Source organism: Botryllus schlosseri, chromosome 5, assembly GCF_051294905.1.
Source record: "Botryllus schlosseri isolate E-star chromosome 5, Bs_hap1, whole genome shotgun sequence".
Taxonomy (NCBI): domain Eukaryota; kingdom Metazoa; phylum Chordata; class Ascidiacea; order Stolidobranchia; family Styelidae; genus Botryllus; species Botryllus schlosseri.
Genome location: NC_137240.1, coordinates 21,848,447 through 21,864,929, shown reverse-complemented (window position 1 = coordinate 21,864,929; position 16,483 = coordinate 21,848,447). Strand labels below are relative to the sequence as shown.

General features: G+C 41.6%; 1 protein-coding gene across 2 annotated transcripts in view; it reads left to right on the top strand.

Moving 5' to 3' along the window:
• The window catches only part of LOC145439839 (organic cation transporter protein-like), a 54,436-nt gene that overhangs the window by 22,880 nt on the left and 15,073 nt on the right, over positions 1–16,483 (top strand). Inside the window, exons 10-11 of one of the 2 annotated variants that reach the window (XM_080317477.1) lie at positions 8,727–8,868; positions 8,935–9,279. The exons of the other annotated variant lie outside the window; for it this stretch is intronic. Of the exons in view, the coding sequence (XP_080173603.1) occupies positions 8,727–8,868; positions 8,935–9,022 (230 nt within the window). The 3' untranslated portion in view covers positions 9,023–9,279. Of the gene's footprint in view, positions 1–8,726; positions 8,869–8,934; positions 9,280–16,483 lie in introns of those variants that run through there. 2 annotated transcript variants of the gene reach the window in all.

The window sequence follows — 16,483 nt, the reverse complement described above, 5'->3', positions numbered from 1 at the left end:
CTTCTCCCTACAACGTATCAGCTACATTGGGTCTACTGCGACGCCTGGTTTCGGCTAAATGCGCGAAGCGCGAAAAATTTATATAATTCGTGTTCGAATCGGCCAATATGATGGGGAATTGCATATATTTTGCTATCAATTTTATGTCCCCTCTCTGCTCACGTACTCCATCTTGCCGGTCGAGCTGAGTGAGGTGTGTTTGAAAAGGTAGGACACCTTAAAAAGAATTGAACAACTTCGGGCGAACCCGTTGGTATATTGACTTCGTTACATTATGCTATGTCGTGACCAGACATGGGGTAATCGCGATTAGTAATCTTAATCGATTACGACGATTACAGCATTTTCAAGTAATCGTAATCGCAATCGATTACATTCGAAAAAAAATCCAAAGTAATCGTAATCGTAATCGACTACTTCACATATCTAATCGATTTCTTTGTGAAAGAACGATTACTTTTTTATTTGTACAATGAATATGACATAACCGAGCATTCGTGAACAAGGAAGAGATATTATACCAGGTTATTGATAGCGCAAACGGTTGATTTTCAAACGCCACTGCTCATTATTACGTCAGAAGTATTAGCTATGCTCTTCCTTGCGTAAGAAGTATCCACACGTAATAAATATATATTCGATGTACATTGTTGTGTGATTGTTAGAACAGTGTAAGCCATGCTGTAGGCTATATCAGGTTATCAATACACTCCAGACGCCACTACCTCGCAGCAAGATGATAACATTAATAGTTGGGTTATATTTTTCATCTGAACAAGCCACACACAATGTACAATGCGATAATGCGATGTAATGAACAGATAGGAGGATGTCGAACGACACGCATGCAGTTGCGATCCTTTTAATCTAACATCCACCTCTGCCTAGAGTCCCCGATTTCGCAGTTCTTATCGATTTTGATCTTGTTGAAGCCGCGGCCCTTTCTACCAGTTCTTTCCATTCCTTGTGAGTGCTTTCTTTCGTCGGGTCTTTTTCTGGGCAACAGCAACGGCGGGCGAAGAGGAGCCCAGATAAACCTCCGACGGCAATCGAACCGGGACCGCCAGATTGGTGAGCGCTTATCGTTACCACCACGCTATCTCCCGGCCTAATAATCACCCCTCTGCCTAGTTTCAAATTGTAACTTATGTATTGATGTTTGGTTATGCTTTAGTTAAACGCAGTTTGACCGTTGCTGCTTGGCGAGCAGTAGGCCTATCTATGTAGTGTACGTAGCCTATGTATTGAACGTACACCGGACAAAGATTTGAAAATTTGTACTCGTCAAATAAAACATATATCATAACCGAGCCGTTCTTTACCGTTTCTCGTAACAGCAGCCTGCAGTATCTATATTAAGTGGAAGGTAGACTTTTATGTTCACTTTATCTTATTCTCATATGACTGTACTTAAAACGGGCGCCAATCGTTATTTCACAATTCATCTCTCGACATTTTATCTCTCGCCATAGCCATCCGCTTATACACCATGTTAGCGGGGGTTGTAGGTACAATCAGGACCAAAACAGCAATTCGTCCCCCACTCCAAACGCTGGTATTGGTAGGGTTGTAACCAAGTCACAATGTTCCGAGTCACAAGTCAATCTCACATTTATAGTTTTCACTCGAGTCAAGTCGAGTCATTTTCAATTCACTCCCGAATCAAGTCCGAGTCCAAGTCAGCTAGTATAGGGTCGAGTCCGAGTCATAGTGTTTGACTCAAGTACGAGTCCAAGTCGTTATGTTCACAGATCAGTTTTCCGATCAATCCGGTTCAACCCACTTTTTTCAAATCTGCTCGAGTGATATAGAATGGCTCGTATTCATATCACAGTAATTTTCATCAGTTTCCACAGTTTATGGCCCTATTTTCAAGTATCAGGGCTGATAGTCGAAATACAAATAATTTGGTAACTGTACTATTCTTCGAAGTTACATGGAATGTCTGTCTTGGCCATTCTAGTCTCGTGCCACAGAGCGCAGCTACTGACAATGGACACATACCCAAAGTTTTGGCCGAGGTCATTCTTTGGTAGTACACATTGTGGAGCTGCATGTTGGCCGAAATTGTATACGTATTTTGGTGTGTCGTGGTGGGGTAATGACAGCCACCGAAATGCCTATTCCTATGAATCATGCATGCTTTTTTTCTTGAGGGGGAGAGGTATGCGTTTCAAAATCAAGCTATTTAGAGACATTAAATCCCAAAGCTCGAAGAAAATTTTCAAGTTCATTAACTCTCTCGAAAATACTCTATAATAATTTATGTTGATTTACGAAATACTTAGAGCTCGCTCCCGGTCCTATTGGGGAGTTTGGGGTGTGGCAGTTACGGATCTGGCAAGAATGCAAATCGTTGGTTGCGACGAATAGTCTTGCATAGAGTTGGGCAATTGGTGCATTATGACGTAACAAGCAAATGACGCATAATTTATGAAGATAGTTGTTGAAGATAGTCTCATTACACCTTTTCATCGCAAGCCTTATATTGTCTTCCAATATCTCTTCTGAAATTAGTTCTAAGAAGCAAAACAAATGTAATCATGAGTAATCGTGATTACTTTTGAAATGTAATCGTAATCGTAATCGACTACTTCCTGATTTTGCTGTAATCGTAATCGTAATCGTAATCGCGGGATTCACAAGTAATCGTAATCGCAATCGATTACATTCGTGAAGTAATCACCCTATGTCTGGTCGTGACCTCCTATATCTACTATGTCAAAAGATATGGAAATCGCCAAAACTAAAAGGCACACACGATATCAAATTGGTGTTGCTGGCAAATAATTTTTTCCTGCGGGGTGGCATTTGTACTGTGGGGTTCAGATCGCCAGGGCAGGAACATTCGGCACCAGCCATTTAGCCAATTAAACATATATGCATATTGTAGCCTATATATATCGAGGTTTTGGGTCACCCCAAGGGCATTCCTTCTCGGCCAATGTCTTCTCGCTGCTGATCGTTGTGACACACTTCTGGGAGTTGCATGTTACATAGCCTATAACTTCATATGCCTTGATGCGTCGTGGCGCAGTAATGGTCAACGCCGAAGTCTGCATTTCTATAAATTCCACGTATTTTCGTGGGGGTAGGGTACCCAATAATCAGATATTCGGCAATATTAAATCGCGCAATCAGCGCGAAAATGTTTTGAAAAAGTGGCATAAATTGAAAAAATACTTTAATTTATGGTAATTCACGAAATAATCGTTGGCCCCTTCGAGCTCGCCCCCCCCCCTATTGGGGTGTTTGGGTGCGGCAGGTACGGTCCTGATCCCCACTACCCAAAAAAACAAATCACCAAGTCCGCCTGCTATGACATTGAGTCGTATCGATGAATTTGATGTTTTTCACGTTAGCTCATATGTTGGCTTGAAAAGGTACACGCCTTGTGCTGAATTCGGCTCGACTTTTTCCTTCTTAGTGGAAATTTGGTCGAGAGGCTGTTGCGGGCCCAACGAAATCGTCTTGCGGACCTCACTTTACCAGGGGGTGTAATATCTACGGAAGGCATTTCAACATACACCCAGCTTAAAATCCGCCAAATAAACATACAATTGCAAAGAACTAGTTTCTACTTTACAGCTCTACCATGAAAATCTAAAAAACTTGTGAACCCAGTATGTTTGTTTTGAGGTGTTCATGGTGTGTGTTGACTACCATGGTCATTTACACCATTCCAATTTCCTTCGTTTTTTTTTTAACCGTAGCTGGCAACTTATAGCACGACCCACTTCTAGGCTTTTATGAGACACCGCTTAAACGGATGAGATGGCAAGGAGGAGCCTAGATAATCCCTAAACACTTATGCAGGAATTCTAGAGTCGACCTCGGTTGGACTCGAACCCACAACCCATTGGTGTTGCAGCAGTGGATTACACCACTGCGCTATCTCACGACACATTGTGAACCCATAGTATATTCCGATACAACGCCAAAGCCAGATTCCCCCCTAAAAATTTCAAAATTGCCCCCAAGGGAGGAATTCCCGCCGGTTGAGAACCACTGCTCTAAAGCGTTATTTCACGTCAAACTAGTCGTGCTGGATGCGGTTGTGACGCCGTGATTGGCAATCCAGAGTTCAAATGAGGTTTTGTGAACAACACGCAATCTAATTTTCGATACATACATTCCAGAGCAGTTAACTGGTAACGGTAATTGCGCATGTGTCTCCGTGAATATGTTAACTGTCCTGTATATAATTATTAACACCAGAAACCATTGAATTCCCCACCGTTTGGGGACCACTGTTTTAGGGGGTGCAAAGTAAATTTTGATCGACATATACATTTTTCTATATCACCTTCCAGACTTACAAACCCGGAATAATTTTTGATGTGAATTATACGGCTTGTATCAGGGTATATAATGGCACATATTTTTTGAATCAGTACCATCCTCGAGTGGACTATTTGCAATTCAATCACAATATTCTTAGGGTGTGGGGCCCCTATATGACCATAGCCAAATCAAAAAATATAGTTAGACCTACTAATCACACAACGGAAACACGCCTACATATATAGAGGCTGTAAACCAGTGGCTCTTAACCTTGCCTCCAGCGCCCCCCAAGGGGCGCTGGCGATTTTGAAGGGGGCGGAAACGCTCAAGGGGCGATATGAGGGGAGCTGGAGAAAAATGGCTTCGCAGTAGATGATGTGGTAGTAGGACATACCTATAATGAGTATTCAGAGCGAATTAACACCGAAAACTTCGTTATATAGCCTACAAATGACATATAGGTTTAATTGTCCATAGGCACCTAAATGACTGGCACCGAATGTTCCTGTCTTGGCAATCTGAACATCAGAAGACGAATTCCATCTGGCAGGGAAAAATTATACGCCAGTGAAGGAATACCAATTTCAAATCGTGTGCGTCTTTTAGTTTAGTACGATTGGGCGACAGGGATATATAGACCTAGATATCCCTGTTGGACGATATCCCTGTTGGGCGATTCTATATTTTTTGATATAGTAGCCAGGAGGTCACGAAATAACATCATGGAACGAAGTCATACCAACGGGTCCACCCGCCCGAATATGTTTAATTATTAGTTACAGGCCCTACAGTTTCCAATACACCTCACAATGTTCCCTTTACGTTTTGACGAGTCTGCGCACACTCACCATCCAAGAAATTGATAGCAATATATGTGCAATTCCCGATCTTATTGACCTATTTTAACATGAATTATCGACTATTTTCGCGCTTCGCACTGGGTCGCTAAACAATACAGCTGATTCCGTGGCAAAAGCGAACAACGTGATGGGGGGCGGTCGGTTTATCACCCTATGGGAGCCCAAGACCCAAGTTTTTTCGGGGGGCCTGATGAAGTGTCGTTTCGTTCCTGCCAACGGGTATACGCCCGAAGATGCATATTTATTATTGAGGGGTTCTACACCTTTTTAATCACACATCACTCAGCTCTACCAGTAAATCTGTTTACGTGAGCAGAGAGAGGATAAAAATTGATATCAATATATATGCAAATCCCGATCATATTGACCAATTAGTTAATTAGGGAGATTTTTTCGCGCTTCGCGCGTCTAGGCGAGAATAGCTGACTCGGTAAATGGACTGCCAATGTAGATAACCAGTATCAGCAAATAGCGGATAGCCGACGAGGGGTCTTGAGGGTGAAGCCACCCGGAAGTTTGTTTCATCACCCTATGGGGGCCCAAGACCAACGTTATTTTTGCGAGGGGGGGGGGGCTGATGAAGTGCTGTTACGGCCCTGGTAACGAATTCATTGTACCTACTAGCACGCCCGAATATGTTTAACTATTAATTACGTGCCCTTTATTTTCCAATACAACAGCTCGCTCAGCGCTACTGGTAAAACTGATTACGTGGGCTGAGAGGACAACAAGTTTATAGCGACATATATATGTAATTACCACCTATTCATTCATGCATTATATAAAATTTTGGCACCTAGGGCGACCAGGCCACACAAACTTTGCTTCCCATCGAAATTACGCTACGGGGTTCTTGGGGGCGAAGCCCTCAGAATTTTGGTTATCACGCTATGGGTGCGCAAGGCAATCGTTTTTAGGGGGTTGAAGAAGTGCTGTTACGGCCCTCCCTCTTACTCATTGGCTTTATTACATTCCTTACAATATGAGGTTGGGAGCGCTGGAGCACGATATTCTTTGAAAGGGGGCGCTGGAGGAAAAAAGGTTAAGAACCACTGCTGTAAACCATAGTTAGTTGTGGTGTTTTCTCGCTATTACGAGGTATTTGAAAGTCAAAATGTCGATTTTCCGGTAATATGTAGGCCTATGTGGCATTAATTCTGTAAGTTTCGGCGGGAATCAAGACGTGATTTTATCACAACATTTGATTTGATATAATCTATTTTATTCTTGTAGGTGGCGACGAAACATTTTTCATTGGCATTCTGTAGCTTAGATTATAGTACACAACAAAACAGGTTTTAAAATTTGAGTTTTGAGCGTATGTCTCATAGGTCCCATAGTCGTGTACCATTGGACCCACCTGGTGGGGACCGATGATACGTTCGAGCAACAAATTTTAAACGTTTATAAATATATGTTTTGAAAAGAAGGATATCCATGTAGATGTCTGCGATTGTTAGAGATTGCATAAGTGCTGAGACAGCGAAAGATCCGCTATTTTCGGCTGAAGATTTGAGGGCCAGAAATCATTTTGCAATTTTTGATCCATCGGTACCACATCTATCCTACCTTCAATTTTTCTGATTACTCATGTCAAGTTTACATATATGTTCTGTGTAAGTACAAAGTAGTAGGCTACTTAATCAGATTACTATTATATTAGATTACTTCCAATTCCACGTCGGTACTTTTGGCATTTGCCTTTTACATTGATGTTTTAGTCAAGTGGAAATTTGCGTTTGGATTTGAATCGCATTTATGTGTGAAACAAACTTGACTATAGCTCGGATACTCCGCTCTGTAATCATTGCAATATCCCCGAAATCGTCGACCATTTTCTCCTCAACTGTTAAAGATCTGATTTTCAGCGCTCGTTTCTCATCGTATCCAGAACTGAAACAGCACTTCATCAGGCCCCCCAAAACGTTAGTCCTGGCCCCCCATAGAGTGATAAACCAAACTTATAGGGGGCTTGGCACCCAGACCCCCTTCAGAGTTTCCCTTTTCCCCACTACTTAACAGCGAGAGTTGTTATACTGTTTATTGAGACACCTTACTCAGCCCAACCGCGCCGAGCGCGAAATATTTCTTTAATTCACGATTAAATCTGTTAATATGATGGGTAATTGCATATATCTTGCTATCAAATATCTTATCCTCTCTCTGCGAACGTCATCAGGTTTACCGGTAGATCTGGGTGAAGTGTCTTGCAAAATGTAGCGCCCGTAAATAGTAATTGTACATTCGGGCGGACTCGTTGTTATAATGACTTCATTACATGATGTTATTTCGTGACCTCCTGTCTGCTATGTCGAAAGATATTGAAGTCCCCCAAACGTATACTAAACTAAAAGACGCACACGATTTCAAATTGGTATTTCTGTACTGGCAAATAATTTTTCTCCGCGGGATGGCATTTGTCCTGTGGAGTTCAGATTTCCAGGACAGGAACATTCAGCGCTAGTCATTTAGGCGTCTATGGACAATTACACATATATATCGTATATATATCGAAGTCAGCATATAGTAGGCCTACCATAATTTGGAAATCTAAAAAGAGGACACTTTTTCAGAAATTTGAGACTTGCAAAACCGGAGAAGATTCTCAAAAACCGGTGAATTTTTCACACTTTGTGATCGATTGACTAAAAAAAAAGGTCATCTTTCCGCCCAGAGCTAAAATCACCGTTTTTCACTCCAATATACCCGCCGGAGCGTCACTTCTGTGGGCGTCCTCCGAGGACACTTTCAAAAAAGTCAAAAAAGAGGACAAATGCTCCTAAAAGAGGACGTATGGTAACCCTAGCATAAGGGCAGTCGTTTTCGGCCAAGGTTTTCTAGCTGACGATCGTTCTGGCCCATTTCTCCGAGTCGCAGCATGTTACATGGCAAAAAACTTCATTGACCTCGGTGCATCGTGGCGCGGTAACGGCCGCCGCCGAAATACATATTTCTATAAATCATGCGTATTTTTTCTTGGGGGTATAGCGTACCCAACAACCAATATATCCTACCCTACCCCATTAAATTGCATGAAATTGCAAAAAATACTCGGCTCACAATTTGGGGGTTTGGGGGGTAGCAGTTACGGTCTTGATCGTATCCTGTCATAATTGCAACATTTCATTCACAAATTATAACCTCTTAGTCCTGCATCAACCTCTGGGGCCGGAGTTTGTGATATCATGTGAAAGATTCCTTTAATTTTGACCCATATAATTAAAGCTAAACTATGTCACGCAGTAACTTTAACCAGAAGGTAAATACCGACCGTTGAATCGAGTCCCCGATTGATTTCATTCGAAATAGAGTACTTGGTTCCGAGTTCATTCGAGTATTTAGGTATCGCTCATTATGAAGTCATAACAGTATTTATGATTTGAAATGTTGAACGACAAGTATCGTTTATGAGACTACATGGACTACAATTTTTCCGAACTATACCCAGCTATTTGACTTTTCTCGATGGCCCATAAACAGTGAATAATTCTGCTTGAAATTTGAAAATAGTATCGAAGAAATTACTCGTATCCGTAGATTACAGGTTTATACCCATCGCTAACATTATCCGAACGTTGACAGGCGACGGAAAGTATGATGCAGTTCCCTATGTGACTATGGGTATATTTGCGATCGTGTCTGCGATATTATATCTTGCCTTCGTTCCCGAGACCAGTGGCGTTCCTATGCCAGACTCGTTGGAAATGGCTTTAAGCAACCGGAGGTACGTTATTGAATATATAGGCCAAATGATCTGGTACTTGGTCGGTAAAGCTCATGCATTTATCAGGGTACACGGGTGGAATCTACGTCGAAAGTTCAAAGATGCAAACGAGCTAAAGGAAGAGATTGCTGCGAAGAGTGAAACTCTTTTGTAAGCTCGATCCAGGCTCATTGCATCTGCATTTATGTGCGGTTCATGATGAGTGAATATATATATATATGTGAGAATTTTAATTTGGTACACCGTTTGTTATGTATAATGTACAATTGTACATTCTAAACATCAGTGCTTCTCCACTGCCGGTCTGCGTCCACCTTCCAGCTGATACACTACATTTTATATCTCAATTGCAAAATTCAAGCGGCAGATTGGTCCATTGAATATATAGAAATACAACATTAATATTGTAAACGGATTTTGTAATTCACAAGTATGGTATATGTACTGATTTTTATGAAACACCGAGTTCATTGGCCACATTGGATTTTACCCGATAAGGATGATCGCACGTCAGCCACAACAGTACTGAGAAACCAAGTTCCAGCGTGTCTGCAGATGGATGGATATGCCACGAGAGAGGTTACTGTGTTCTACCAGGCTCAATAAGGGGATGGGAGTCTGATCTCGTCATGATACTAAGTTGCCCGCCCTGACCCGTCCCCGTAAATTTTTCATTTTTTGGATATCTGACGAACTCTATAGATCAGGGGTGCAGGGGCGTAACAGCCACTTGGCGGTTCTGGCTCTGCGCCAGGGGCGGCAGGTTCCAAGGGGGTGGCAAAATGAGGCCGTACAGTGAGAGAGAAAGAGACAGATATGGTATTCTTTTTCGCCTGCACCATCGAGATGTTTTGCCGACGGAGATGCGATATGAACTCTATAGTAAGGTCATCTAGTCTGCAACCCCACTTTCTTTTTCTCCTCCGTGATTGCTGTTTCCGAGTCTTTGATCTGACCGGCAGGGGATCGAAGCCACGACCTACCGATCAAGAAGCCGGACGCGTCACTTTTTTTTGTTTGTAATATTTTATTCCGCAAAAAATCATGAAAGAAAATTATGCGATATGAATAAATATACTCCCGACTTCGGTCACCTCGAAAATATGAAGAAGATATAGACGGATCAATACCCACCATTTGCGGATCAATACCACACTCGCTCGGCTCAGTGTATACACAGCCGGCTAAAAGAAGCGTAATTGGTAGTCCTATAGCTGGCGTCCCGTGAGATAAAATTTAATCAAACAGGTCTCAATCGAAAGCTAGTGTCGCGCTGATTCCGTAAACACGAAATAATATGTTGACATGGCGATGGAACCACTCCGAAATAGCCGATAAGGCCGATTGTTCAGAGAGTTCGCAGAAAAAGGAGAATGCGTGGAGAACAATCAGAAGATGCTGGCCTCAGTGTTGTTGAAGAAGTTAGACTGTGCATGTTTCAAGCTTTGGACAGATTTAAACTTGAAGCTTAAACTATAGGTTTACCGGCATACACCATTTAACCGTTTCGCACCGGCGTGTCTATTTTTCGACATGCCGGTACGAGAGAAGGGTGCCGTAATTAAAACCACGATATATTACATATTAATCGTGCTAGGTCGTTGTTGTTCATTTCTGTGAATAGATATTGTTCGTACAAGTTCATTGATACCTTGTTATTTGATATTTATTATATCGAAGACGTCAAAATCGTATATCAAACACCGTGGATAATTATGTTGCAAAATGCACTGTGTCGGCAATTTACGCGTCATTGACCACAATCAGATAACGTTCTGTATGTTTCGTTCTAGCCGCCTTCGGGCATAGTTGTTTCATTATGTCAATAGCTAGTGTCCATACAAGTCCACACATATCTTCATATCTGATATTAGTTACATCTAAGCTGATCAAAAGCTATGTGATAGGCCGCGTGACAAAAATATACGCCGAAGCATCATTTCGCAGACACGCGCGTTCCTCATACCCGCCATATACACTGTCGTTTAGTTGGTTTTATTCGTCATAACCAGCTGTAGTTTGTTGCTATGAATAGCGATTGTCAGTTTCTGTTTATATTGTGCTAAAGCAACGATACTAGTTAGTTCTATACCGCTCAAGGTTTCATTTGAAAACCGGGAAGCGAATTCAGTCAGACTACCGTACCAGCCTCAAGCACATGGCTGAATACCCGTCACATAACGTGAAATATATCGTGTTCTAATAGGCATACACCTTCATAGATTGTGTCTGTGAATTGTTGTTGTCTATATGATTCTAAATAACGGCTAATGGTAAAGTATAATTCGGAATACATACAATATTACTCAGCGATTATACCTACGCAAAAGCGTGCGTCTGGGTATACAAAGAGCTGTCGTACATCGATATATATCTTACGTTGCAGTAATGATAAGCATTTGCAGTAAATCATTATGGTAAGGACTGTAAATAGCCGTCTACGAACACTAAAATGACTAATATAGGGTCACAACAGTTAGAGTTATAAGCCTTCGAAGTTACCATACGCGCGCGAATGACGCGCCATGACTCACTCTCTCTGCGGTCTGCCGCGAGCTGACTAAAACGGTCGGCATTGTTTTGATTAGAAATTAGCGCCTGCTAGACGTAGACCGTCGACTCAGGGCTCTCTAGAACGATGAATTCTGAGCATATACAATACACCAGACTGTATGGTCGTCGAATACCTATACTAAGGTTCATAAGGTCCGCAATTTAGCATTTCTGTTTCCAACCAACGTTTTCACGGCTTGCTCTTGATATAAGTGGCCAGACACAGAGCTCGAAATGATTTGAGTGGCGCAATCGGATCCGCGTTGAAATTCTGAATCGAACGCTACCTTGTTTACCGGGCTCCAATCCCATTAAGGCACAGTTTTTCGATTTTGAAAATTGAAGTAAAATTTTTCGAAAATTGCAGCCGTTGCCATTCGGTTAAATGATATCCTTGGATTTTTGAATTCCCACGCGCTGCTGCGAAGCGAAAGTCACAATTTATTCCCCAGCGCTTCTAGAATAGGGTTACCATATTTTGGGAATCTGAGATAAGGACACTTTTTCAAAATTTTCAGCCTTTAAATACTAGAGTAAATTACTGAAAAAATGGTAAATTTCTCCCGACTTCGTGGTCGGTTGACTAAAAAAAAGGTCATTTTTCTGGTTCAAGTCTGGAGTACCTCGTTGAACCGTTACTTGGTCACAGATTTCCTGTATCTTAGAATCTATAGAATGAGACATGGATACGCAGGATTTGTGAGATTTTCCAAATTATGGACAACCCTAGTATATAATCTATAGTATAGATTATTGATAAAAAAACGTCGATGAGCCTGCAATAAGCTCACAGGAAAGTCGTTAAGATTTGTCTAAATGCGTTTGAAAGTGGCCGCAACAGAGAGGGCGTACCAGCGACCATAGAACGGCGAAAAGACTAGTGATCATGAAATAACGGCGCCTGATTGGGTAAGCGCCTATGCTTGAATGATTACGACGGTGGCGGCTTGCTGATCAGCTGTTCGAGGAGTCTGCTAACGGCGGTGAATCTGTTAGCGCATTGTAGGATGGTCCGCAGATGATGATTTGAGATTGATTCAGGATATGTTTAGAAACATATTACATGACGAACAAAAGACAGATGATGCACAAAAACGTTTGAAACATGACTGGTTTGTTGTGAAGGTAGCCGTTGTAGTCTGTGTACCTTGCTATCATTGAGGGAAAGCACTAAAACACACAAAGACACATTGCAATGGCACTTATTCAAGTGGCGTACGAGTTTCTAGTTTCAGAAGGGATCTACCATCATTGATACAAATATAAATCTTAACAGTGATAATACTTTTGTCTGATCTTATTAGGCTCTGGTCGTGGGATATAATTTAAGTCTTGAATGCTCTAAGGATGGGCTGAATCGTCCGTTTATGCGTGGTGTAGCGGACCGCTGGTCCTTTTAATCCAATGTCCCTAGCTAACGCCAGGTATCCGTTATGAAGGAAATATACCTTGCTCGTATTAGGATTTTAGTATATCATGACAACTTGTAGAACTCTACTATCTCTGCTAGTGTTGCGCAAGCTTCGTAAGCATTGTTACGCCAAACATAGTCTTAGCTAGAGTACTGCCTTTTTCCTGTCACTAGAACTTTACCAACCCGTTCTCATTGGCTAACGCATTACAATCACATTCGTTGTTACGCATTTTCGGGTATATAAACCCACGTTTCTCTGTTAATGCCTTTGAGATCTGAGATTCACCTCAGCGCCTGACGTAAAATTCTCTGCAATACATCTGACCGAGTGAACTCGTGTGAGTTAAGGATTCAACGCGTAAGACAGCCAGCTACCAGCAAGTCGTTCAGCTACACTGCTCCAGCACGACACAGCCTCACTGCCACAGTGGCACCTGTCCGATTCTTGCAGCATAATGAATCTACCCGTAAGTGCTGTCAAAGTCCTCAGTCATACCACAGAAAGAGATCTAAAGGTATGCACAGACTATGCTGGTAGGGCCACCAAAACTACAGTTTGCTTGCAGAGCTTAGCCTGTCCCAAATGAATCATAGATCATTACTGGCTGCATCCCGACTAATGCTTGAATCAAACCAGACATGGATACATAAATGCATTTAATCGATGTGGTAGTTACACTTCTTCAGAGTTCCAATGTAAGCTTCCTGGTCGGTCCACATGTCATCTTCTAAGCATACAGGATTGTGCCCCGCAGCATCCATCTCACATGCTGTGCTGCACCAGTTTGGCGATGGAATACTTTACCTGCACCCAAAAAAGCAGGAGGACTTGGCGCAATCGCAAGCATATCAGACTAGATATTTCTCGGATTTATGCTTAGGTCTACAAGTTCACAATCATTCGCTATTACACCTCTGCCATGTCTGCAGTAGGCTTGCTGCTATAAACCTATCGTAACCGACTTTTAAAACTAAAATATTCAATGACAAGGTGTCACATATTATTGTTGAATCACCAACCTACAATGCCCTTACAGAATCATCGCCGCTAGCAAACTTCTTTAATGAGTAGAAGCACGTAATCAGCAAGCCGCTGCGGTCGTGATCACTCAGGCATCACTGATTAATCAATCAAGAAAAAGGAAAATCTCAAAAAATATGCGTATCCATTTCTCATTCTGTAGATTATTGATAACAAAACATCAATGAACCTGCAATAAGCTCATAGGAAAGTCGTTAACATTTGTCTAAATGCGTTTGAAAGTAGCTGCCGTAGAGTGGGCGTGTTAGCGACCATAGAACGGCAAGAAGACTAGTAATCACGAAATCATGTCTCTTGATTGGTTAATCAGCTATGCTTGAATGGTCACGACCACAGCGGCTTGCTAATTATGTGCTTATACTAGTTCAAGAAGTTCGCTAACGGCAATGACTCTGTAAGCGCATTGTACGTTGGTGATTTAATAATAAAATGAGACATCTGGTCATTGAATGTTTTAATGTTAAAACTAGGTACCGATAGCTTTAGTGCAACAATAACCTATTGCAGGCATGACAGAGGTGAAACAGCGAATGATTGTGAACTTCTTTTTCTGATACCAGAAATAGCCTACATATCTGATATGCTTGAGATTACACCAAGTGGTCCTGTTTTTCTGGGTGCAGGTAAGGTATATTAGACATCGCCAAACTGGTGCAGCATACCATGTGATATGGATTCTGGACACAATCCTGTATGCTCAGAAGATATGTGGGCCAACCAGGTAGCTTACATTGGATTTCTGAAGAAGAGTGTAACTACCACACCGCTTCAATACATCATTTTTATGGCCATGTCCGGTTTGATTCAAGCGTTAGTCGTCATGCAGCCGGTAATGATCTAAGATTCATTAAGGACATGCTAAGCAATGCAAGCAAACTGTCTTTTTGCTGGTCCTACCAACATGGTCTGTGCTTATCTTTAGACCTCTTTTCGCGGCATCATTAAAGACTTTGACAGCACTTGCGGGTATGATTCATTATGCTGCAATAATCTGACAAGTGGCAAGCATAAATGACAGATTCATCCAGCCCTTACAGCATTCAAGACTTCAATTATATACCACAACAACAGCCTAATAAGATCAGACAAAGTAGTGTTAATGTCAAGCTCTATATTTGTATTCAATGATGATACATCCCCTCTGAAACTAGAAATTCGTTTGCCACTTGAATATGCGCCTTTGCAATATTTTTCCGCTTGTTTTTGTGCTTTCCATCAATGAAATCAAGGCATACAGGCTACAATGGTTACCTTCACAATAAGCCATCATGTAATGTATTTAAAGATATTGGTCATGTATTTAAAGATATTGTGAAGCAGCTGTTCTTTGTTCATCATGTGTTTAGTTACTCAACATGTTCTGAATTAATCCTAAATAATGATTGGCGGCCCAACCTATAATGCGCTTACAGAATCACTGCCGTTAGCGGATTCCTTCACCAGCTGATCAACAAGCCGCCAATGTCGTGATCATTGAAGCGTAGCAGATTAGCCAATCAAACGCCGTGATTTCGTGATTACTAGTCTGCATGCCGTTCTATGGTCGCTAACACGCCCACTCTACGGCCGCTACTTTCAAACTCATTTAGACAAATGTTAACGACTTTCCCGTGAGCTTATTGCAGGTTCGTTGACGTTTTTCAACTATACTCTATAGAATGAGACATGGATACGCATAAATTTTGAGATTTTCCAAATTATGGACAACCCTAGTAAATATCTTTCGCGTGACGAAACAAGATCGTTGTTCAAATGTGAATGCATGTATTTCGATCACCGAGTATCTGTTCAAGAGAGATGAGTATACAGTTAGACCATGCTGTATGCTTCGATTAAAACCACATCGAAGACCACATGTAAATCAATTCGCACAACTCATTGCACTGACATTGATATAGTGTTACTAAAAATAATTATTACCTAATTGTAAAACAAAAATCAGAATTTGTGTCGTAGTAAGTAAATCAGTTTCTTGAACCCCGGGCTCGATGTAAACGATTGATGACAAGTATGCTATCGTGTGTGAGTAAAAAAAAATATTTAGCGTAGTGAGAGTTTGTGACTAACGAATGCAAATTGATGATGATATTACAATATACGCTTTCGTCAACTTGGCACAGGAAAAACACTTTCACTTTATTCAATAACTCGATTCTCGAAACTTGTTGCTTGTGCGATTTACTGCTGGTGTGCAAAGGTTATCACGTTTTTAATACAGTTCCGCCTTCTAGTTCAGTGGTTCCCAAACGGTGGGGAATTCAATGGTTTCTGGCGGGGAATAGAAGCATTTGTTTAATATTATATACAGGACACTCCACATCAGGGGTGGGCAAACTTTTCAGCTCGCGGGCCGCATTCAACATCTGAATTGATTCGCGGGCCGCACTATAGTAGAATCGTATTTAAGCTAAAACGCAAGCTTTTATTCGATTATGTAGAGCAATGGTTTTTAAACCATTTTGACTGCGACCCAAATCCGAGTTTTAGTGGCATTTCGCGACCCAAGCCTCACACATCAAATCGCATGCATTTTTAAATATAACTATGCTACATTTTACGGGCATGTATACGAAATAGGGAACGCGCAGACAGCAGTCGCACGCAAT